This window comes from Trachemys scripta, chromosome 3, assembly GCF_013100865.1.
Source record: "Trachemys scripta elegans isolate TJP31775 chromosome 3, CAS_Tse_1.0, whole genome shotgun sequence".
Classification (NCBI taxonomy): domain Eukaryota; kingdom Metazoa; phylum Chordata; order Testudines; family Emydidae; genus Trachemys; species Trachemys scripta.
In genome coordinates, this window is record NC_048300.1 from 103,030,510 (window position 1) to 103,054,058 (window position 23,549).

The 23,549-nt window shown below is 40.9% G+C and overlaps 1 protein-coding gene across 3 annotated transcripts in view; it reads left to right on the plus strand.

Annotated features, from left to right (window-relative positions):
* Nucleotides 1-23,549, plus strand: part of MAP3K5 (mitogen-activated protein kinase kinase kinase 5) — a 150,549-nt gene that overhangs the window by 126,162 nt on the left and 838 nt on the right. For 2 of the 3 annotated variants that reach the window (XM_034765573.1, XM_034765572.1), the window contains 10 exons: nucleotides 453-630; nucleotides 1,569-1,589; nucleotides 4,699-4,876; nucleotides 4,969-5,137; nucleotides 7,282-7,467; nucleotides 11,682-11,787; nucleotides 15,902-16,145; nucleotides 18,709-18,821; nucleotides 20,353-20,465; nucleotides 22,385-22,461. In XM_034765573.1, the coding sequence (XP_034621464.1) occupies nucleotides 453-630; nucleotides 1,569-1,589; nucleotides 4,699-4,876; nucleotides 4,969-5,137; nucleotides 7,282-7,467; nucleotides 11,682-11,787; nucleotides 15,902-16,145; nucleotides 18,709-18,821; nucleotides 20,353-20,465; nucleotides 22,385-22,461 (1,385 nt within the window). Of the gene's footprint in view, nucleotides 1-452; nucleotides 631-1,568; nucleotides 1,590-4,698; nucleotides 4,877-4,968; nucleotides 5,138-7,281; nucleotides 7,468-11,681; nucleotides 11,788-15,901; nucleotides 16,146-18,708; nucleotides 18,822-20,352; nucleotides 20,487-22,384; nucleotides 22,462-23,549 lie in introns of those variants that run through there. The other variant, XM_034765574.1, reaches the window with a different exon arrangement.

The following is a 23,549-nucleotide window of genomic DNA, read 5'->3' on the forward strand; positions in this document are numbered from 1 at the left end:
ATGTAGCCCTCGAAAGCTTATGCTCAAATAAATTTGTTAGTCTCTAAGGTGCCACAAGTACTCCTGTTCTTTTTGCGGATACAGACTAACACGGCTGCTACTCTGAAACCTGTGTTATCTGATGTGATTCAATTGAGGGGGAGTGCTGTATTGTTTTGAAGAAGACAGAAATGGAGCAACAAAAGGCTGTTCACAAATCTGTTTACTTTTTTTTATGTCTATTCCATTTTAACATGGTGAGCTGTGCATCCTCTTTCTGTGAGACCCTCTTTGGGAGCGAGAGAATTTTTCAGATTTTCTAGTAAAATGCAGGTCATTAATGGTGATTTTGTTTCATTGACTTCAGTAGGTTTTAAGGAAGAGGTTTTAGTAAGTCTGTATCAAAAGCAGATAGCAACGTGTAAGAGAAAAGACTTCTGGTTTCTCTTAGTTTACTCTTTCATTTCTCTCAGGTGGGAATGTTTAAAATACACCCAGAGATTCCTGAATCCATGTCAGCAGAGGCCAAAGCCTTCATACTGCGTTGCTTTGAACCAGACCCTGACAAGCGAACTTTTGCTAATGAACTACTTGTAGATGAGTTTTTAAAGATTTCAAGCAAGAAGAGAAAATCCCAAACAAAACTCTCAGGTAATTGTATCAGATGTATCTGGTAGATTTTTACCTCATTAAAGAGACTGTTTCCTATAACCATAGGTCATAACCTCTGAGACTAAAGCAATGTATCCTCTGTCTTGATGAATATTCAGCAATAAACCTCTATTTATCTATGACCTATGGAAACAGAATAGGTCTATAACAGGGGACTGGACTAGGTGACCTCTCGAGGTCCCTTCCAGTCCTATGATTTTATAAGAGCATAATTCTATCACCACTTGTATGGAAATGTTCCAGATAAAGTATTTTGTATAGTTTTGGAAAGTCCTTATAAATGTTCTAATTTAAAACATACTTGCACAACCGATTAATAAGCAACATTTGTTGATTACAAAGCAAAAATAGTTTAATATAAAAGACTGCAAAATTTGTTGAAAGCTTTGATTTCTATGACAGGCATTAAAACAAACTGAGATTCATTTTTTCTAAGGGTTACCATTGCTAGAAATATTAATATGTTTGAAATTTATTTTAAACTTAAACTGAATAGAAGAATCTTCTTACTTTAGCTACTGTATACAAAGTTATTACACAGATTATACCACTGGTTTTGGTTTTGGTTTTAAATTGTGGAGCACAAGTGGTTTCTTTGACAGCATAAGTGATGTATTTATTTAAATGTGGAAAAAATGCCTGCAGCATTTAAGAAAACATTTTTATCAAGATACCTAAAATAAAGAAGAAATGTTAAATCCCCATGTTAACTTGTTTGGAGAAAAAAAACAAATAAAAATAGATTAAATTCCAATTTCTCTTTTCAATTGAAATCAGAGACTGATTAGATAAATGACAGTCTAGATATTGTTAGCATGCACAGTACAACTGAGAGGAAAGAATTTATTACCTACACTATATTTGCTCAGTTAAATTTACCATATGATGAATATTTTTGTTTGCTTTTCCTCCCACAGCTCTTTCAGCTAACTCAAATGGTGAGTTTTAATATTCTAAATTTTTTCCTCAAAACGTGTAACTATGTTGATAGAACGAAAATCATTTACTCACTCTGCGGGTAAATTACCACACCTAAAAACTGCACAGATGAGATAATTGGACACAGTTATCAAACCAAACAGTCTATCATTCTTAGGAAGCCATAACCTTATCACATAGGTTTAAAGTACTGTATATCAGGGATTCTCAACCTTTTTCTCTCTGAGGCCCCCTTCGACATGCTATAAAAACTCCAGGGCCCAGCAGGGGCCGAGGGGTGTGTGTCTTGGGGCCAGGGCCTGGGGCATAAGCATAGTTTGACTTCTATTTTTGGGGCAGGGGGGAAAGGGTCCAGTGGGGCTCAAGCCATCTCCGCATGGCAGGGTCCAGGGAGGGAGCGCTACCTCCACTCCTTGACTTATCTCAGCAGGCCACCCAGCCTGTCTGGGTTGGGGGGGTGGGGCACACAACCAAAAATTATAACTCAAAGGTGTGGGGCTTAGCTCAAAAAGTTTGAAAACAGCTTAGGGTGCAGGGAAGGGGTAGCTCAGGGTGCAGGGAGAGCATAGCTCAGGGGGTAGGGAGAGGAGTATTAGGGGCTGTGCACTGGGAGGACTCCCCTGCGGTCCCTATTCCCTGAGGGCTCTGCCAGCCACGGAGCCAGGTCTCCCTGCCCAGGCGGCTCTTACCGGCTGCGTGAGCGAAGTGGGCTGGGAGCTGAGGAGCAGTTTCAACGTGGGTCACCAGTAGGAGAGGAGGGAACGCTGCTGCTGTCTGCTCCATGGCACCAGCCAGAGCAGCAGCTGCCCCACATTGCTTCCCACCTCTAACCTGGCCAGGTGGTGGGGAGAGGAGATGGGGGGGAAGTGTGGAGCTGCCCCCGAGACTGCCGTGCTCTTGTGCTGCACTTGGGGGGGGGAGGGGGGAAATGCCCTCCATGTTCCCATGTTCAGGGGCTCAGGGCTTGTGCCCCACAGGGAGCACTAGGGCTTGGGGCTCTGGGATTCAGCCCCATGCTTGTGGGGGGGAGGGAGCGGCGGAGGGCTCTGGGGATCCGGGCTTCAGCCCCACACCTTCTGGCTTCAGCCCCGCAGCCCACTTGAGAACCGCTGCTGTATATAATCAGGTTAGGTTACAGTTTGGCAGGGCAGGTGGCTAATATCTTGCCTATCATGGGCCTTGTTGTTTATAGTAACAGTTCCAGTCGAAATGGTGCATGGCATCTGAAACAGCAAGGTGTCAGAGGGACTTTTGCTTGGAATAGTAGTCTTTATCTCCATTTTTAATCATTTTTTCAATTATCTAAACTCTGAGATGCCATATAAGAGTTTGAATAGGGTGACCAGATGTCCCGATTTTATAGGGACAGTCCCAATATTTGGGGCTTTGTCTGATATAGACATCCATTTCCCCCCATCCCAATTTTTCACACTTGCAGTCTAGTCATCCTAAGTTTGAATGAGAATTCAGAACCTTCTTGCCACAACAGCAAGTGTGCTGTTTATAGAAGAAGCTAACCCAAAGTTAACTTGCATGTGTCACACTTTTGTCCAAAAAAACCAACCCCGGGTTATCATCCAGATTCACCTAGGGTCAAATTTAGCTTAGTATAGCGGGCTTGTGTGAAGGGCCGAGCACAGGGGTGGGCAAACTTTTTGGGCTGAGGGCCACATCTGGGTGGGGAAATTGTATGCAGGGCCAGGGCAGGGGGATGGGGTGCAGGAAGGAGTGCGGGGTGTGGGAGGGAGTGCGGTGTGCAGGAAGGGGCTCAGGGCAGGGGTGCAGGAGGGGTGCAGGTGTATGAGGGGGCTCAGGGAAGGGGTGTGAGGTGTGGCAGGGGGCTCAGGGCAGGGGGTTGGGGTGCAGGAGGGGTGTGGGGTGTACTAGGGGGCTCAGGGCAAGGAGTTGGGGTAGAGGAGGGATGCGAGGTGCAGGCAGGGGGCTTAGGGCAGGGAGTTGGGGGCAGGGTGCGGGAGGGATTCGGGTTACAGTAGGAGGCTCAGGGCAGGGGGTTGGGGTGAACAGGTGCAGGGTGCAGCATGGGGCTTAGCAGGGGGTTGGGGTGCAGGAGAGGTGCGGCGGGTGTGAGGGGGCTCAGGGCAGGGAGTTGGGGTGCAAGGTGCAGGCAGGGGGCTCAGGGCAGGAAGTTGGGGGGGTGCAGGGAGGAGTTGGGGTGCTCCGGGGTGGCAGCAGTGCATACCAGGGCCAGGGCAGGCTCCCTGCCCTGTCCCCAGCCCTGCACCGCTCCAGTAAGCACTGCGGCCCCTGGGGGTGAGGGGGGCGGAAGGCTCCATGTGTGCTGCCCTTGCTGTGCCTCGAGGTACCTCCCCCGAAGCTCCCATTGGCCACATTTCCCTGTTCCTGGCCAATGGGAGCTGCGGGGGGCGGTGCCTGGAGACAAGAGCAATGCACAGAGCCCTCTGCCCCCCCGCCCGGGGGCCGCAGGGGTGTGGTGCCGGCCGCTTCTGGAGAGCAGCGCAGGGCCTGCAGCGCCACAGGGGCAATCCTGCAGGCTGGATCCAAAGCCCTGAGGCGCCGGATCTGGCCGGCGGGTTGTAGTTTGCCCATCCCTGGCCTAGCACCACTTAAGCTTGAAATTGTTCCCATTGAAGTCAATGGGACTTTTGCCATTGACTTCAAAGAGAGAAGGATTGGGCCCCTAATGTAAGGATTAAATTGTTGCAAGGGTCTTGGACAGACCCTCTGTGCTGAGATATAATACTCTGAGAGAATGCTTAGAGGTGCTCTGGAATGAATGTATACATAAGCACTGTAGCTCTGGGAGTTTATTATATCTTAACTTTACAAAGTCCATAATGCCCAGTAAGTTGAGATGGTCCCAGGTCTCTAAGAACTGTTCATCTAAAATACGTTATGACTCCTTCCAGTAGCTGAGAGCTCTTTTCCAGTAACATCTTAAAATGCTTATATATAGTGTGTGTGTGTGTGTGTGTGTGTGTGTAACTGAGGTGGGAGGTTGGAGTTTACCTTTTCTGCCTCATCTTAAAAGAATAACTTTCTTTTCAGAATTAAGGTATAGCCATTGTAGCTTAGACCATTTGTGATAGTTTTGAAACACTAATTTTCTGATTGTTCCTTCATGAGTAGAATACCTTCGGAGCATATCTTTGCCTGTTCCTGTTCTGGTAGAAGATACGAGCAGTAGCAGTGAATATGGCTCTGTTTCACCTGACACAGACTTAAAAATTGATCCATTCTCTTTCAAATCAAGAGCCAAATCGTGTGGAGAAAAAGATGCAAAAGGAATCCAGTCCCTTTTTCTGAGGTAAGAGCTATGTTGTCTTCATGTTGCTTCACGGATTAGGAATGTAGTTTTTTTGTTTTTTAAATGTTAATTTTCATCATGTAAACTTTCAGCATCCCAGATGAGAATTTTGAGGATCATAGTGCTCCTCCTTCACCTGAAGAGAAAGATTCTGGGTTCTTCATGCTAAAAAAGGACAGTGAACGGAGAGCCACTCTCCACAGAATATTAACAGAGGACCAAGAGAAGGTGGTGAGGAACTTAATGGAAGCCTTAGCTCAGGTAAAATAACTTGCAGGCAGACAAAAATAGCATGTAATTTTGCAGGTTTCCAGTAAGCATGTACATGCATATGTGTAAATATATATATTAAACCAGGTATCAGGCACAAAATAAGGTTTGACAATCTATAGGTGGCTGATATAATGTAGGACTTGAGAGAATGCAATTGTATTGATGATAAAAATATGCACCAAAATTATATTTGTGTTGCTGTACATTTGTATTTTACCTTCTTCATAACTACTGCCTCTGTGTGCGGACAGATATCAACTGTTTGAACAATGGAAGAAAATATATGAACATTTTAATGAAATTTCATTTTTGCCAACATTTTTTTTCTAACAGGACTAATAAAGGATGATGGCTTAATATATGTAATGATCAGTCTGATCAACTCCAAAAGTGTAAGCCAGGGATATTCAACCTGTGGCTCTAGAGTTACATGTCTCTCTTTTGGAGTTCGTGCATCTGGCTGGTTCCTTTGCCCAAGTTGGTCTCATGTCAGACTATAGCAAGTAAAATAGACTAGACGCATCCCTGTCCTTTCAAGCTGCTATGAAAAGGAGCAATTGAAAGAACACAGCCCCATCCCTCACAGCAGTTAGAAGTGGAGGGAGGGAGAAGAGTGTCAGGTGGAGCTGCAGAAAGCCACACAATAATAATGCATTACCTCCTGACACTACTCTGGGTGATTCATTCTGACATCAGTACAGGAGGATGTGGAATAATCAACAATTCTTCATCACACTGCAAATGTTGCAACACTGGAGTCAGATGATGTGATTTTTGTCATTGTTTTTGCAGTCTGTAACTGCATTTCATTCTCAAGGCTGAGTATCTTTGCTCTAAATCATGCTTTGTATGTAAAATATGGTCCATGGTATTTAGGTTTTAAAAAAAGTCTGATCAAGAAATTATGGTTCAAATTTAAAAGTCTGATTTGCTTGGTAAACCTTTCTAAAGGTACCTAGCACTATTGCTGTGGATAGAAACTGTTGCCATAACAATAGAATGAGGTTATCTAGTTCTTGTAGAATCAATCATTGAAATAGTGGTAGAGAAGGGTTAAAAAATGGAGGAAGTAAAACAGATGTGCCCAAAAACCTCTATTTGTTGAAGTGCTGCTATAACAGATATAACTATCAGTGCATGTGTCAATGGAACAATGTAAATAAATGGAAGAGGCCGAAACTGAATTATTTATATACAGAGAAATTCCTGAGGCTTGACATAATCATGATAGAAGAATGGAAAAAATAGCAGGAAGCAAAAAGCAACATGCTCTTCTGCTTCAGAAATCAGTGTTAGGTATCTCTGCAAATATTTATCTGACATTAATCAAAATAACTCTCTAATATTATGTGAGTAACTAAAATTTTTCTTGAGTTTATTTTAATGACTTGTGATATTTTCATATTTCTTTTCCCACAATTGTAATTCAGATTTAATTTCAGCTGGCATAACTGAAAGCTATTTTAAAAAAAAAACAAAAAAAAAAAAACCTCTGACCCCCACACCTATTGCTTTCTGTAGTATTCTCCAAAAATTACCTTTCAAGCATTTTGGTATATTCTTAGCTGACAGAAGTTTTAACGTAAAGTAGAGAGTTCAGAAATGTGAGCACATATGTGAATGAGACAGATCACTGATTGCATTCACAGTATGTTGATAGTAGTCTGTGAAAAATTCAGGCCATATGTAAATGTAGCTATAGTGTGAAAATTCCGTATTGGGGTGAACCTTCTGCTTGGAGTTAAGCACTCAGGATGAAATTCACCCCTTACAAAGCACTCTGCATCAAGGAAGAACCACTTAAGCCCTACATTAGGACTTCACCTTGTAGTGGCCCTCAGCAGAGGATGAATTTCACTCTCTGGACCTAAAAGTTTTAATAACAGTGAGATATGCATTTCTCCATACATCTTGCTGAAATATATTACTTGCACAAAATAAATGAGTGGCAATGTGCAGCACATACTTTTTTGGTAATTAAAGGAATGTCTGTTTTAGAGGTAAATTTTCTGGAATGTAGAGGGGGCAAAGGTTATTTATTGTGCATCAACTCATATTGGTTAAAACGATTGGATATACAATTTAAGATATGTGCTTTAGGCTGAATTTGTTCCTTTTTGTTCCTCTAACAGGGAGCTGAAGAACCCAAACTAAAATGGGAGCACATTGCAACTCTCGTTGCCAGCCTCAGAGAATTTGTAAGGTCAACTGATCGCAAAATCATTGCTACCACTCTTTCAAAACTGAAACTGGAATTAGATTTTGACAGTCACGGTATTAGTCAAGTCCAGTTGGTGCTATTTGGTTTTCAAGATGCTGTAAGTAGACAGTTTCTGAAGTTTTGCTGTATGAAGTCTCCGTTAAAAGGCCAAATTAAAGACTGGCATAAGCTGATGAAAATTCATTGACCTCAGCCCAGAGTTACCCAAATGAGAACACTTGAGGGCTCCAATTCTAATAATAATTGGAACCTTCTGCCACAGTCAGCTTTTGGCTTGGCTTCCATACGATCCTTTGGGCAGCAAGTATGTCCTGACCGCAATGGCTATCTCCCGCCCCCCAGATCTATGGTCTTCACAGATAAACAGCAGGAGGGTCCAGCATGCTTCTGAAAATATTACACCATATTCCTCAAGTAGGAAAGCCTCAAAAAATGTAATGGTTGGGGGTTTCTTGGTAAATAAATACAAAATTGTGCTGCATGTATACAGATCTCTTGGACTTGACTCAGCTAAGAAATTAATGCATTTAAAAAATCCCAACAAACTAAACCATACCTAGTTTATAATATTGCCATTGTATTCATGTCCTGATGCAAGTGATCCAATAGCAAAATTTGTCCAAATCTGAGTTGTAAACCTTCACCCCAAACTATGATGAAATGGCTATTTTTTTATATGCCAGTAGCTAATGTAATACTGGCACTCCCCACAATGATAAATAGGACACAGAAATGGAGTCCCTTTAAATAGCCATCTTATTAAAAAGCAGTATTGCTCTCCCAGAGCCTGCTTTAAATGTTATTACAAATTCTCTGCTAACGCTTGTTTTAAAGGGGTAAAAGTTATCTTGTTTCATTCAGGGCTGAATAACTGATATTGGGAGAATTTGACTTTGTGCCCTGGTTGGATCCATGAGGTTAAAATGACATAAAGACAAAAGAAGGGCACTCAAGGTGATGCCCCCATGAACATTTTAAATCTAGGGCTCTCCAAAAGTAGAGAGACTATTTGAAAAGGTTGCCTGGTCTTGTGCAGGGCATAAGTGAGCACAGAATTATATACCACTTCCCCAGAAGGCCAGCATAGAAAATAAAGCAATTGTAGGATGGTTTCCTGTCTCCCTCCATGGAGTTTTTCACCTTGAATGTCCTCCTCCTGCCCTCTGTTCTGTTTAGTCTTGCAATACGTCATGGATCAAACCCATTAATAATGCACAACAAAGTCAAACCTTCCATATCAGATATTCAATCCAATACAAAGCAGGAGGCCCTTTGCCCCTTTAAATCTAAGCCATGATCATACGAATGGAATGAAAAAAATCTCTGAATGTTTGATAAATTGCAGTACACCGCTGACTCATTCCCTTTGTATAAAATGCCTAATGATGTCACAAGCATGAAATAGCACAATTCAGAATACTTGAACTCCATTAATGTGCACAATAATGGGTACAGCAGAACAGCTACGTCACAATTGTCATGGCATAGGTCATGGTAACTCCAGATGCATGTACATTCTTATTTCCAAGTTGACCACCTTGTTCATACACTCCTCTTTTCCACTTTGTACTCAGTCCCATAGTAAATTTACCAGATTACCCACATCTTGAATTGAAAGCCCACTGACTTGAGGAAGTTCGGTAAAATCTGTCATTGGGTAAAAGATGATGAGCTGGCCTGCTGAAGAGGCCATAAAAAGAATGTAAACAGAAGGCTTTAAACAAAATAGTCCTGGATCCTACCAAGAAAAGTCCCAGTGAAGAAGCAGGGGTTTATTGGGAATTTCTCTTTCCCGGTGGAGAGTAACAAAGCAGTAAATACATATCCTCCACTGCAACTCTCAGAGATTGAGGTAGAAGTTCAGATAGAAGCAGCTTTGTATCACCATGCAATTTATTGGTGAAGGCAAATGGCCGAGAATCACTATTTAAAGCAATTGGGATATTTTGGGAGAAGAATCTGGCTGGCTATGCGATCCCAATCAGAAAGAGTTCTGCAATTTTAGTATCCTGAAAACTGACATTACAGAAAACAGGACACACGTGTGTGAGAACAGGGACCATTCTAGAGATATCAGAATGGGTGGCACTTCATGTCTGTATGGTAAGTGTCAGTGTTTGTTTCCACACAGTGACTCTTTTGGTAGGAGTTTTTTGTCCCATTATATATCATTCGGTTACAAGGCAAACCTCCCAGTGACAGTATTTCAGCATCCCAGACACAGGCCTCTCTTCTGTCACTTTCTTCTCTTCCAAATACAGTGCTTATTTTAGGACAGGCCTCTTCCATTTCCTGGGAACAGGAAATAGTTAAAACAGGAACTTTTTGAATCCAGGTCCCAATGTTGTAGGGGACCTAGATAAAGCATTGAAGTCAGTGGGAGCTGTGTAGCCTCAGACCTCTATCATAGAAAAACAGCTTAAATTGAGATATCACACTCTTCTCTAATATCAGGATATTGCTAAAAATGGGGGAAATTATCTCCTTTATTCTCAGGACGCATGGGAAATAATAAGGGCTGATAGTCAAGATATCCTGATCAAGGCACCGGGGGAAAAAAGTTTTGTTTTGTATTCTAAAGTGCTTAGTCATACTACTGTGGATGTTTGTGTTCCTTGACAAAGTCACATTATGCCTCTTCAGTGCGGAAATCAGCTTGAACTTTGTGCTCATTAAAGGCTCAATCATGCAAAGTGCTGAATACTTCCAGGCAGGTGTTGAGCAGCCTCAATTTTCATAACGTCAATACACCTCCCAGGAGGTGCTCAACACTTTTCCTGACTGGTTTCTGAACCCTGTGGTTGGGCTTATTCAGCAGCATAGCATTCTTCTTATGATCTACATTCAGCTTGCTAGCAATTCTCTTACAACATGACAGACTGCCATCTAGTGGCCATTGTAATAAAGAAATTAGAATAGATTTGGGCAATAGTAGAACACATCTTCATTTGAACTTCCATCCATCCCCCAAAAACATCATCATCTTTGTGACATCACTGTTATTTCCTACCAGAAGATTATGACAACCTTCAGAAGAGAGAAATAAGCTGATCCTGTTTTCATGAAGTGCCTTCAAAATAAAACCCAAGGAAAAGACATAGAAAATATCCTATTAGTCCCCACAGAGGAAATTTTTCTATGAGGCATTTATGGATCTTTATTAGAATGAACTTCTGAATGTAATTTAATTTGTCTTGCTGAAAAGTTTTGAGTCCTGCTCCCTTATGTGTCCTACTGCTGTTGGTTTTTCCTGTATAGCCCTGGTGGCCTAGTTCAAGAGCCAGTTTGTGAAACCTAGTGGCTGCTGTTGCTGCCAACTTTGTCTAGGTGTCCTTGTAAAGTTTTTTGAATAATCCACCACCCCATCATACCCTGGCTGTTTCCTTTCTCGGCTCACTTCCAGCCCTTTTAGAGTTTGAAAGGAACAGCCTCAGAAAAATATATTTTGATAAGTTACAGAGAGCTAAGAGTGTAGTTGAGAATGAAGTTTTGAAGGCAACACTGCAGGAATACACAGATAGGACAGTACCATGCCAGTAGGTATGGAAGAGGCTATAATTTCATTAGCCACCACCTCTAAATCAGCAGGGTTATACTGGGCCAAAAAATAGGAGGAAAGGGGCAAGGGAAAGGAATCTAAAATAATCTTTAACTTGTTACAGATATTTTTAAATTTCAGAGAAAACCCACAACCTCTTTCCTTCCCAAACCAGACTAGAAGCAATAAAAGAATTAGCAAAATTCCATTTAAGTAAACTAGTATGAAATTGCTCCTTTCTTATTCAAGTGGGAAGAGCCTCACACTGTTTTTTGAAGAGGTTGACCCATCTTTATTTTAAAATAGACAACTGTATTACAGTCTTCCCAACCGAAGCAGTCAAAAAACATGTCAGCACTCTTTTCCCCCCCCCCCATCACGAGATTGGCTTAAAAGTCTTGAGATTTGTTTTTTTAAAAGGGTTATTTTTATTTGCCCTGTGGTGCTGAAACATTCAGGGTTTGCATTTTTAAGCTTTCCTCCACAACCCTGAGCGCTAAAATCTTACCTTTTTAAAAATGAAGGCTAAGATTCTCATGCAACCACTTGACGCTAGGAGCTAAGACTTTATGAAAAATACAAATGTCACAAGACTTGCAACAATATTGCAAAAGTTGGAAACACTGCTATTATATTTTCTTGTCTAATGACACCATGAAGTTACTTAAAGAAAACACTGTTTTTAATGCAGTGTAGCTGACTTAATATCGTATTATCAGCTGTGTGCAGCTTTGAGGATAAAATGATTTCTGAACTGCATTCTCTGTCATCAGGTCAATAAAGTTTTACGAAATCACCACATCAAGCCACACTGGATGTTTGCCTTGGACAGCATAATTCGAAAAGCTGTGCAGACTGCTATTACTATTCTGATCCCAGGTGAGTCACTCTGTTACACAGCAAACATTTAATCTCTGATTGCTTAAAATGTTTTTAATCGTGCTGTGATCATGATGCTTCATGAAAGCTTTTGAAACTTGCAATGACCTCCTTTTGTCTTTGTTGACATGCAATAGCTGTTTCACAAACCAAGTATTCATAGGTGAGTTGTCATAGCTATTTTGGAGTGCACCTTTCCAGAATGCATAATATAATAAGTGACAAATGGGTGACCAGTAGTAGACTTACTGGTGCGTTTGGAGGACCAGATTTTTCAGGTACTCAGCATCCACACATGGGATATGAAAGAGAGCTCAAAAGAGCTCAGCACCCAACACACTTAGCTCTTTTGAATATGTGCTTTGAGATACAGACTGTTGGCCACCCAAGAAGTGTAACAATAACTTGTGTGGCTCCACTGGCCAAAAACTCTCTCTAGGGGTAGTTGCCAGACATTCTTCCCTGCTACAGCTAGAAGGCTTCTGTTGTGTGTGAGTTGGCATGGAGGAGGATTCCATGTTAAAGAAACGCTAACCCATTTGTTTCCAGTCTGCCACACCCACTATGCTGCTTTCCTCCATTGAAAACAGTGGAACTTTAGAATGAACCTGCTGCATTCAGCAGTATGGCAGGTGCATTCTTCTTGGGCGTACTAAATTTGCAGCATTCAAGAGGTTAATACGGACTGGCAATTTTCCTTGCAATTGCTATAGGGTATAAATTGCCCTTTTATAGAGCTATTCCACAAGGCCTTTGGACTACTTAAATTCTACTTGAGCCCTACTGTGTGGGCAGGGCTGGCTCCAGGCACCAGCGCACCAAGCAGGTGCTTGGGGCAGCCAACGGAAAGGGGCAGCACGTCCGGTTCTTCGGCGGCAAGTCCCTCAGTCCATCTTGGAGGGAAGGACCTGCCACCAAATTGCCGCCGAAGAATGAAGCGGCGGTGGTAGTGCCGCCGATCGCGGCTTTTTTTTTTTTTTTTCTTGCCACTTAGGGCAGCAAAAACGCTGGAGCTGGCCCTGTGTGGGGGCCATTTTTACAGGGGTAAATTTCACACATCACAAATATGGTTTTGGGGAGAAACATAGGTCTGGAGTAATGACAAAGTGACTAGAGAAGTGTGAATGTTTCTTTGCAATGTTTTTTGCAAGCTTAACTGCCATGCATGGGTGCATTTTTCTTGGTATTAATGGTGGGGGTTTCAAAAAGCGCTCTCTGTTGCCCTAAATTCTGCTCCCACTGAAGTCAATTCCAATTCACTTCAATGCGAGAAGAGTCAGGCCACCACTCAGTGCTTTTGAAAACTCCCATCCTAAAGTCCTAAGCATTTAAGGTCCTTCCTGTTTTGCATAGCTATCTTCAGTGTAAATGATAAGCAGGCTGTGAAGAATTTGATTTTTTAAAATTATTTTTTGACAGAAATATCAATGTTTATTTTTAAGCTTTTTTTTTTTTTTTTTTTACATTTTCAGGTTTTTGGAAATTATGGGGGGGCAGACAATCAGAGGTCAGACAATAATTATTTAATGGCAGGAGACACTGAGATTTTAAAAGTTAAGCTGTTAAAACAAATCATCAATGTCATGTGTCAAAATATAAAAAGTAAATATTCTTAACTTAAATTCTCAAGCAACATTTTTCTTACTTTGCCTATCTGTACATTTCAATTATTATCTATAGAAATATTTTCTCATCATTTTGTGTGTGTTGGTGAAATGGATATTTATCAACATTTGCCAGTTAAAATCTAATTTCTAATAATTTATCAATAAATTGTTTATTTGATACTTCCAAGTTACATTGTATGTCTGATTTTAGTTTTACTAGAGTGCTTAAAATTCCACAGGAGTTTTTATTACTGCTTATTCTTTATTTGTAACCAAAAACTACATACTGGGAGCTATTCAAAGAGGAGGAGTTATTAGATCTTGTTTACAATACTAATAAATTGTTGTCCTTTAGTGTAGCATAATAGTTTAACAGGAATCCAAACATGTTCACAGTTTAAAAAAAAAATCAATTTGGATTATTGGTGGAGGATTAGTCTGCTTTCCTCAATTTGTGGCAAGTATAGTTTCATTGCCTTTGGAAGCTTAGGGCTTGTCTACTTTACTCCCTGGATCGACTGGCAGCAATCTAGTCTAGATGCGATAAATCGACCGCTGAGCACTCTCCCATCGACTCCAGTACTCCACTAGGGCGAGAGGTGCAGGCGGAGTTGACGGGAGAGTGTCAGCCGTCGACTTACCACAGTGAAGACACCCTGGTAAGTAGATCTAAGTACATCAACTTCAGCTACATTATTCACGTAGCTGAAGTTGCATAACTTAGATCAATCCCCTTCCCTCCCCCTCCATGTGCGCAGTGTAGACCAGGCCTTAGAATGTCAAAATCTACCTTAGCTCCGTGGTGAAAGAGCATACTGCAATGTCTGGAAGTGAAGAGCGAGAGAATGGAGGGGATCCTGGGCAAACTCCCCTTGGGAAGGTGGGGAAATCTGCTTCTGAGATTGCCAGCAATTAGGGGGAATGCCTGAAAAAATTAAGAATCAAATGGGAGAATATCTGGGGGGGAAAAGGCTTAGAGGTAACTAGTCTCAGTTGAAGAAGGAAAGGAAGGATGTGTATCACTAACTTGATGGAATTTGCAAATTGACGTTACTTTGTTAATACACTGTAGAAGAATACCACAGACCTAATGGAGTACATGTTTTACATAACTGATAAAAAATAGTAGTTAGTGTAAAGGAAGGAAGAGGAGGCAGAGTACATTCCCTCTTTATACAATAGTCAGAACTGACTTCTGACAAGTGAAAATGAACAGTGCTACTCCACTTTTTAGTATTATCTATCATTAGGCGGTAATGGTCTTGCTAAATTTGGAAGAATGGGAACTCTGCCCCCAGGTATAGAATTTATGGTAATTTAAGTTTGAAAAATGCAGTTCAGGCCAGATATATGAAAAATTATAAGCTGTGGAGAACGAATAAAGAAGGGAAATGTTTGCTGTACAGAAAGTGCTCCAGTTTAGTGACCAGGAAAGAGATTTGGGGATTATTTTAGAAAAATCCCTAAAGCCTTCAATCTCGTGTGCAGCTGCAGTGAGCATTTAGAAGACTGCATCCATTGCATGATGGATATAATGTAAATCCAAAGTGGTGGTAGTGGTATTAAAAGGTACTGTTGCTTTAACCTAAAATACAGTGTGCGATAGTGGTCATTAAAAATAAATCTCAAACAGCTATTGCTCTGTTTCAAAACATAAACAGTATAAAAGAGAAGGGAAAAAAGTAGCAACATATGCTTCAGACAAATAGTGACGACCTTCGGAATGAATACCCCAGGGAGCCATTGAAAATCGGAGCAAAAACAAGAATAAATATAAAACAAAGATTAGAAGCTAGAGTGATGTTGACAGAGGAAGAAAAGGAAAACAGAATATATCAGAATACTTAAAATTAACATCTGACTTTTATTCTGTCCTGTATTTAACCAAGTCCATTGGCTTTAAAACAAATACTCCACTGTAAATCTGAAAAGCAAAATAAAGAAAAAAGATTTGACACATATCTTTGAAGCCAACACTTTAGCCAAATCACTTGCCTACAGAATTCACATTAAAATCCATTACATAATGTGTTTAGAGGAGTTTTTTAGTTTTACGGGTCTGATCCAAAGACTATTGAAGTTAACAGAGAGACTCCCATTGACTTCAGTGTGTTTTGAATGAGGCCTTGTGTGAGAGGAATGCAAGCATGTTATGTTGCAAACTTTGAGCAGGTATTGCACCTTGTTTGCTTTATGTGGCACACACAGTGAATTCTGGGATTTCTGCATGGTTTATGACAAAAATACTAGCGAAATCTGGAATCCTATTAGTAAGTACAGATTGTTACTGCTTGGAGATTGTAAATGATCATCAGAAGCCAAATAATGTTCAAAATGTACTAAGCCATTGCGGCATTTTCAAGCTGTTTTTAAACCCTTTGGAAACACAATTACAACCTTTTGCTGCAAATTTTTCAGGCATGGTTTAATCAAAACTCTAGGATGAGCTATAATTATTTAAATATGACTTTATTTTTGTGATTAATAATGAACATTATTTCTAATAGAACTGAGGCCACACTTTAGTCTTGCATCTGAAAGTGATACAGCAGATCAGGATGACATAGAAGTTGAAGAAGATCATGATGAACAGCCTCAGAATCAAAATATTCAACGGCCTTGCATTGTCATAGAAGATGCAATAGCTACCTCAGGTGTGAGCACACTCAGTTCTACAATGTCCCACGATTCCCAGGCTGCTCATAGATCGCTGAATGTTCAACTAGGGAGGCTAAAATTAGAGACAAATAGGTAAGTCTAGACTTCTAGGGATCCAAGTGTATTTATTATGATTGATGCTTTTTCTTTCACTCTTAAATAGTTTCTCCAAATCTGACAGCTGTGATAATCCATAATACAGTGCATTTCTCATTTACTTGATGATAAACAGTAATTTGTAATTCGGAGCTTGGAAAAATCCATATCATTTATCTCAGGCTTATTCACTTCAGTACACTGCTGACAAAAATGAGTGTAAATCTTGCTTTCAGGCGTGCTCTGTTTTTAACTGACTATTAAACTTGTTGCCAAGGTTCTGCTCTTCCTGCCTTTCATGCTTCATGGTTAAATGACACATTTCATTTCCATAAAAGCAGAACTCATTATTCCTTTTTATAGTTATTCCCAGGGAACAAATCCAAGCTGCTGAACAGGGGCACTGCACAATTAAACGGGGCCCAGTCTTGTCATTTGTCTTGTTTTGCATGCAGAATTCACTACAGCAGGATTGATCCCTACGACGCTGAATTGTTTTAAAAAAAAAAAACAATTTGTTCTCTCAGATAGTTGAAGGTGAAGAACAGTAAGGCCTTATGAAAAAAACAGGCCTGAAAAAACAGATTTCGGAACTAATTGAAAAATATGTCTGTACATATTAAAATGTGTATATACACTGTATCTTGATAGGACAAATCTTGTAGTGCTGAAATATTCTTTATAATCCTTTATACTGATGATTAAATTACAAATGTTTGGCAATGACACTTCATTTCCAAGCACATTAGAAAACTCAGTGTGATTTGGCTTGATTTGAGGTCTTTAGACAAGAGAAGCTTTTTAGTAACTCAGCATCACCTATTAGCATTAAAGTGCACTGCATTTTCTTGTTAGAGTAAATGTAGTTTGTGAGTTCTCATATTACAATGTAATATATTCATCTTGACATAAATAGATAGTTAAGACATATTCTGATTGCCATATATAATACAATGACAATATACTTCAGAAGTCCTCGTACAAAAACCTCCGCAATCTCCATTAAGCAAAGGAATTAAAAAGAAACTACTTGGGCAGTAACGTGTGACTAGCTTAAGTTTCTGATTGGGAGTGGCATCCTAACATGTTACTATTCAGAATAAAGTTTCATTCCTTTCACTCTAAGAATGTATGAAAGATATACTGTTAGTTTCTTTGTTTTTTGTTTTAAAAAAGTAAGGTGTGAGCAACATGCTGCTCTCACATGCAAAACCAAAAACTTTGTCATGATAATTAGATATAAAAATACCACCTTCCATAAGTTATGTGGAAAACTTCCCTTAAATAATTATATTTCTTTAAGCTTTGTTAGCATAAGCAGCATATGGCAGTCATTTGCAAGGCAAAAAGTAGTAAACTATTTAGATGACTGTGGATACATTTTTCAACCCAGATGAATGGGTAAGGAATAAACTATATGTACTGTTAGGAACAAAACAATGGTCCATCTAATCCACTATCATGTATCTGACGGGCCTGCACCAAATGCTTTGGAGGAAGACGTAAAACCCCTATAATAAACAATTATACTCTAACATTTCCAAGGGGAAGTTTGGGGAAAGTTTCTTCCTAACCTCAGGGTGTTAGTGGAGTAGGTTTATGCTCTAAAGTATAATTTATATCCTTTGCATCCTATCTATTGTAACTGTGTTGTGTTCAGATGTCTTATTTTTAAAATGTTACTAAGCTCTTTGCTGTAACAATATATTGCCCCAATGAGTTTCACAGATTAATTGTGCCTGGCGTTAGAAGGAAATAACTATCAGTTTTAACTTTGTTGCCTTTAACTTCCTTTGGGTGTCCCTTTGCGTTTGTATTATGAGAGAGGTTAAATAGAAGCATTAATTGACCTTCTGTAGATATTAATTTTACATGATTCATCATGACACCACTTAGTCAATCCTCTCTAAAATAAACAGATCTTATCCTAAAGGATTAAGATTTAGGAGAAAATGCAGGGAGGTGACCACCAACCCCTTAAGCCTACTGAGGGCTGGGCACAAAGCCAGTCTCTGGACTTTGAGTGCAAGGACTGATCTAGGCTAAAATCTACAGCAATGTTGTACTCTACAAAGAGGGCAGGGAGGGACTGCTCCCATTGGAAGGGAATGTGTGCTACACCCTTTCAAGAAGTATAGCTGTGGCCACACTCCAGCTGCATCTACCTTTAATGCAGCGCTTTCAGGAGCTCCTGCTGGGGTAGGTATAGCTGCCCTGCACCTTATGAAGCGTAATGTCTTAAAGTCACAACTTAGCGCTATGTCCATTAATGGTTTTGGCCTCAATGACACTCCATCCATAGCTGAACACATTACCCAATTGCTTTGTTTAATTTTTCTCTTTAAGAATCAGACTCAGTTAAGTAGGAATGCTGAGTAGCTGAAGCTTCATTGAAAGTTTCTGTGCAGCTCCTATTTGCTATGAATGCCTCAAACTAGTTTTGTTGAAAGTCCCCGACTCTAGAACTAGAACACTGGATGTTTATATTTTTACATGTGTATTAGGGTTGAAAACATAAAATTAAATTTTAAAAATCCATGCTCCCCCCGCCCCCCTGCAGGCTACTAGAAGAGTTAGTGCAGAAGGAGAGAGAATTTCACGCCCTTTTGCATCAAGCTATAGAAGAAAAGGATCAAGAGATCAAAAACCTGAAGCTTAGATCACAGCAAGTAGGTAAGTGAGTAGAGATTTCAAAAGAAACTGTTCCACACAGCAACTACAAAAGAAGCCTGTGGCAGCCAAACTTTTTTATTTCATTGGCCCAGCATCAGTAAAGGTCTTTAACCATGTTTCTCCTAGCCAGGACTGTGTAGAAGCAAGCAAGTATGCTGTGGAAATAAGTTACTTCATTTGTTTCTATATCCAGAGTAAAAGCAAGTGTTGTATAACTCAAATCATGCTGTAGCTGAAGAAGCTGGGTGTTTTTGGAGCCGAAGGGCCGGAGTTCTAGAATAGCATTGCGCGTAATTTATCTAGTAATTGTGAGTGAAATCCTGGTCACGTTGAAATCAGTTGGAATTTTGCCATTGGCTTCCATGGAGCCAGGATTTCACCTTTTGTTTCTTGACTGCAGCCAGGGCCAGCTCTAGGCACCAGCAAAACAAGCTGGTGCTTGGGGCGGCACATTTTTAGGGGCGGCATGGCCGGCGCCAGAATGTCGCCCCTAAAAATGTGCCCCGGCCGCCCTAGCTCGCCGCTGCTCGCGCACCACGGCCCGTGAAACAGCTGATTCGCGCCTGCTGCTCGCCCTCCCTCCCAGGCTCTCAAACCTGGGAGGGAGCGGGAGATCCCGAGCGGCCGCAGTGCGCGAAACAGCTGATTCGCGCGCTGCTGCTCCCCCTCCCTCCCAGGTTTGAGAGCTTGTGAGGGTCTTAGAGGATCATGTCTCATTTTTAAGGGAAAAGAGCCATAATTTAGAGAGAGAGAGAGACTACTGCAAAAGCTTTAAAAAGCAATCAAACAATAGAAATCTTATTTGTAGTAGGGGTGGAGGCCCTTGCATAATTTAGCATGGAATGCCTTTTTATAGCAGAGTGAAAACCCTGGCGAAACAGGGATTATAAAAATAGTACAGCTCCTGGTCCTGAAGCCTTACTCAAGTAAAATCACATTGAGGGCAGTATAAGTCTTGTCTAAGGCCTTGTCTACACACACAGATTGTACCACTTTAAATTCTACCAGGATAGTTCTTACAACCCAAGTATAGATGCAGATGTATTGGCATAAGAATGCCTTATACCTTGGGCTTCTGATTTTTAGTTTTAACTAATAAACACTGATAAAACACCCCCAATTTAAAAAAAAATAAAATCCATATTTATCCGAGAGACACCAGAAATGGTTGCACGCATCTAAGGGCTTGACTACACATAGCAATAGTATGGACTATGGGGAAGTGATTTCCAAAAATGCACTAATGCATTGTTCACTAATTGGTCTGTGTAGACCCTGGCATTAGAGGTTCCCTAGTGTGCTTTAATGTAGTGCTCTTTTGAAACAGTACTACATTTAAGCGCATTAGGGAATATTACCTGAGTAAATACTGCAGGATTTGATCTCTCTTATCCTTCGTTGTAGAGGCACTTGCATGTCCCATTTTTGTGGAAAGAGTAGGAAAGGTCACTGAAGACCGTGTTTCTCTATTTAAAATTGTGAAGAGGACACTTTGAAAAGACCTAACTTTTTTTCTAAATATTTGATCTAGATATCCCTGGACTGTCTGTCTGTCACCTTAATCCTTCTGGCACAGGGGTTGAAGACTCTGATCTCATAAACTGGCTGAGAGTTCATGGAGCTGATGAAGATACTATAAATAGGGTAGGAAAGATATTTTCTTAGGTATGTTTGTGATACAGTAGCAGTGCAATTTTCTAGGACTTAATGGGGAAAAAAACAGAAAAACCTTGGAATTATTTCTATACCAGCAAAAACCTTGGAATGATTTGTACACCTTTTGAAGGAGATGAGATTGGGGGTGGAGGGACAAGGGAAGGGTGAAGAATAGAAAGACCATCATAAAAAGTCTATTCTTGCTTTTAATTCATGTAGCTAGCTTAGGGATGGACAAACTTTTTGGCCCGAGGGCCACATCTGGGAATAGAAATTGTATGGTGAGCCATGAATGCTCAGAAAATTGGGGTTGGGGTGTGGGTTCTGGTTGGGGGTGCAGGCTCCAGGGTGGGGTCAGAAATGAGGAGTTCAGGATGCAGAAGGGGGCTCCGGGCTGGGGAGTAGGGTGCGGGTGTGTGTGTGAGGGCTCTGGGGTGGGGCTGGGGATGAGGAGTTTGGGGTGCAGGAGCGTGCTCCGGGCTGCGACTGAGGGGTTCAGAGGGAGGGAGGGGGATCAGGGCTGGGGCAGGGGGTAGGGGCACAGAGAGAGGCTCAGGGGTGTAGGCTCCAGGCGGTGCTTACCTTAGGCGGCTCCCGGAAGCAGTGGCCATGTCCCCACTCTGGCTCTTGCACGGAGCGGCAGCCAGGAGGCTCTGCACACTGCCCAATCCGCAGGCGCCACCTGTGCAGCTCCCATTGGCCGCAGCTCCCGGCCAATGGGAGCTGCGGGGGCAGCGCTTGGGGTGGGGGCAGCATGCAGAGCGGAGCCCCCTGGCTGCCCCTATACGTAGGAGCTGGAGTGGGGCCATGCCACTGCTTCTGGGAGCTGCGTGGAGCAGCCCCTGGCCCTAGTGGAGACAAGGCTGGAGCGTCGGAGCGGGGCAAGCCCCAAAGCCCGCTCCCCAGCAGGAGCTTGAGGGCCATCTTAAAACCGCTGGCAGGCCAGATCCGGCTCATGGGCCATAGTTTACTCACCCCTGAGGTAGCTCGATACAATAAAACACGTTTTCCAGTTAACATTTTGATTGGCTTCCTAATTCCTAAGCATCTTTGCACCTTTTCCAGCAACTCTTGTTGATTGCAGTAAAGCCTGCTTGTAAACTTCAGGAGGAATGGGGGTTGACTTTGACTAGATACAACAAGATAAAAATTAGCTGTGCCTTGTCTCCACTTGGATTTTACACTGAACTAGCTATTTTGATATGAAAACATATATACCTGTTTTGTAGTGAAGACAGAGCCTTAGAGATTTTGAGCATTCTAGAACTTGAGCTGACTTCAGTTAAGACTGGTTGCTGATTAGCACCTTTTGAGAAGCAGGCCCATGGTGTGTTAAGGTTAATCGCACAAAAATTGAAGCACCTGAAGTGTAGAGGTCACTTTTGAAAACAAAGGCCTTAACTTCTCTGTGTGTTTCTTTCCCCATTGGTGAAATGGGATATTTATACCAACCTACCTCCCAACTCCCCTATCTCCAGGAGTGTTTAGAATTAATTAAAGTCTGAGGTACTCAGCTATAGTGCGCTCTATAGAATTGCCTATTAACAAAATAAGATGTATCTGAAGTACAGAATTAGGACCAATTCAAACATATATATACTCTGACATTCAAACATACCTCATCTTTATACAGGATGTTGTATTTTCATTGTATTTACAAAATACAAGCTAGACAAAAGCTACATATAAACAAAACAATAGCATCAAACTCTTTATTGGCAACACAGTTACCATATTTTGAACCAATCTTGTATTTCTTCTGCACTCAGAATTTGATTTAAGGGAGTTTTGGATACACAAGGAATGCAGGCTCATGTCTCTATATTATATATAAATCTTAGAATAAATGGATATAGCTGACAAAAGTAGCCTAACTTTCAATTAGGACTTTTTTCCCTCCCCCCAAGTTTTTGGCAGAAGACTACACATTAATGGATATTCTCTGCTACGTTACACGAGATGATCTGAAATGCCTGAGACTAAGGTAACACTTCACATTCTATTTAATCTCACAAAGCTGAAATATAGAGGTATTCTGTGTATTGAAACTATAGAAATAGAAAATTGTGAATGGCATTCTTAAGGTGTGAAATTTACCTATGTGAAATGAACACTACAAAATCTAGTTTTCAGGGTTTCTACACACAGAGAGACACTCTGAATATGTACTGATTAAACATTTAAAAATGTTTTTGTTATTTGAAAGAGTTTATTCTTCAAGTTAGCTAAAGCAAAAGACTTGCTTGGAGAGAGGTCCCTTTGGAGTGTTGCTTTATATAAACAATTTTAGACACGGATAATTTAACATTTTGAGAACAATAAACCACAGAATCTGTCTGAAAATTATGCAACTGCCACTAAACTGTTACATAATCATACCAAGTTTGCCTGTAGAAATTGGATTTGACTAGAAGCAATGCATACAGTTATACCAGGCCTCCCTTGCCCTCAATCATCTTAGCTAGATATTAAAACATGGACAGATAGTACTCTAGTGTTTCATTATATTAATAAGGATAGTATATGACATTTACTAGGTATGTTCAAATTAGCTTAATCTACTTGCAACAATGAGGGCCTGATTCTCATCATTTAGTGATTAATCCTACATTAATTTGATCATTGATTTCAATGGGAGGACAGTCATGCCTTTATTCCAATGTCAATAAGGAGTAATTCCACTGACATCAACAGAGATTCACCAGTTTACTGCTGGTGTGTGATCAGACTCAATACTTGACTATTCTGGATCATACAAGTGGATTTAAATTAAAGCTGCCACTTACGAATAATTTTTGGGTGTTAACTTTTAAGTATATTGGCTCCAGTTACTAATTCAGCCAAAACTCCCATTCAATTCAGTTGAAATACATATTTGGAGGCAATGCTTATGGTCTTATTTAAAGTCCATTGAAGTCCATGGGAGTCTTTTTATTGACTTCTGTGAGCTTTAGTGAAGTTTTTAGTTTATATTATAACCAAAAATGCTATTCACATTTGTTTTAATTTTTTGTGTTTTAGTATTTCACATTTGATTTCTGTGTGTTTTTACCATGTTTAATGAGTGCAATG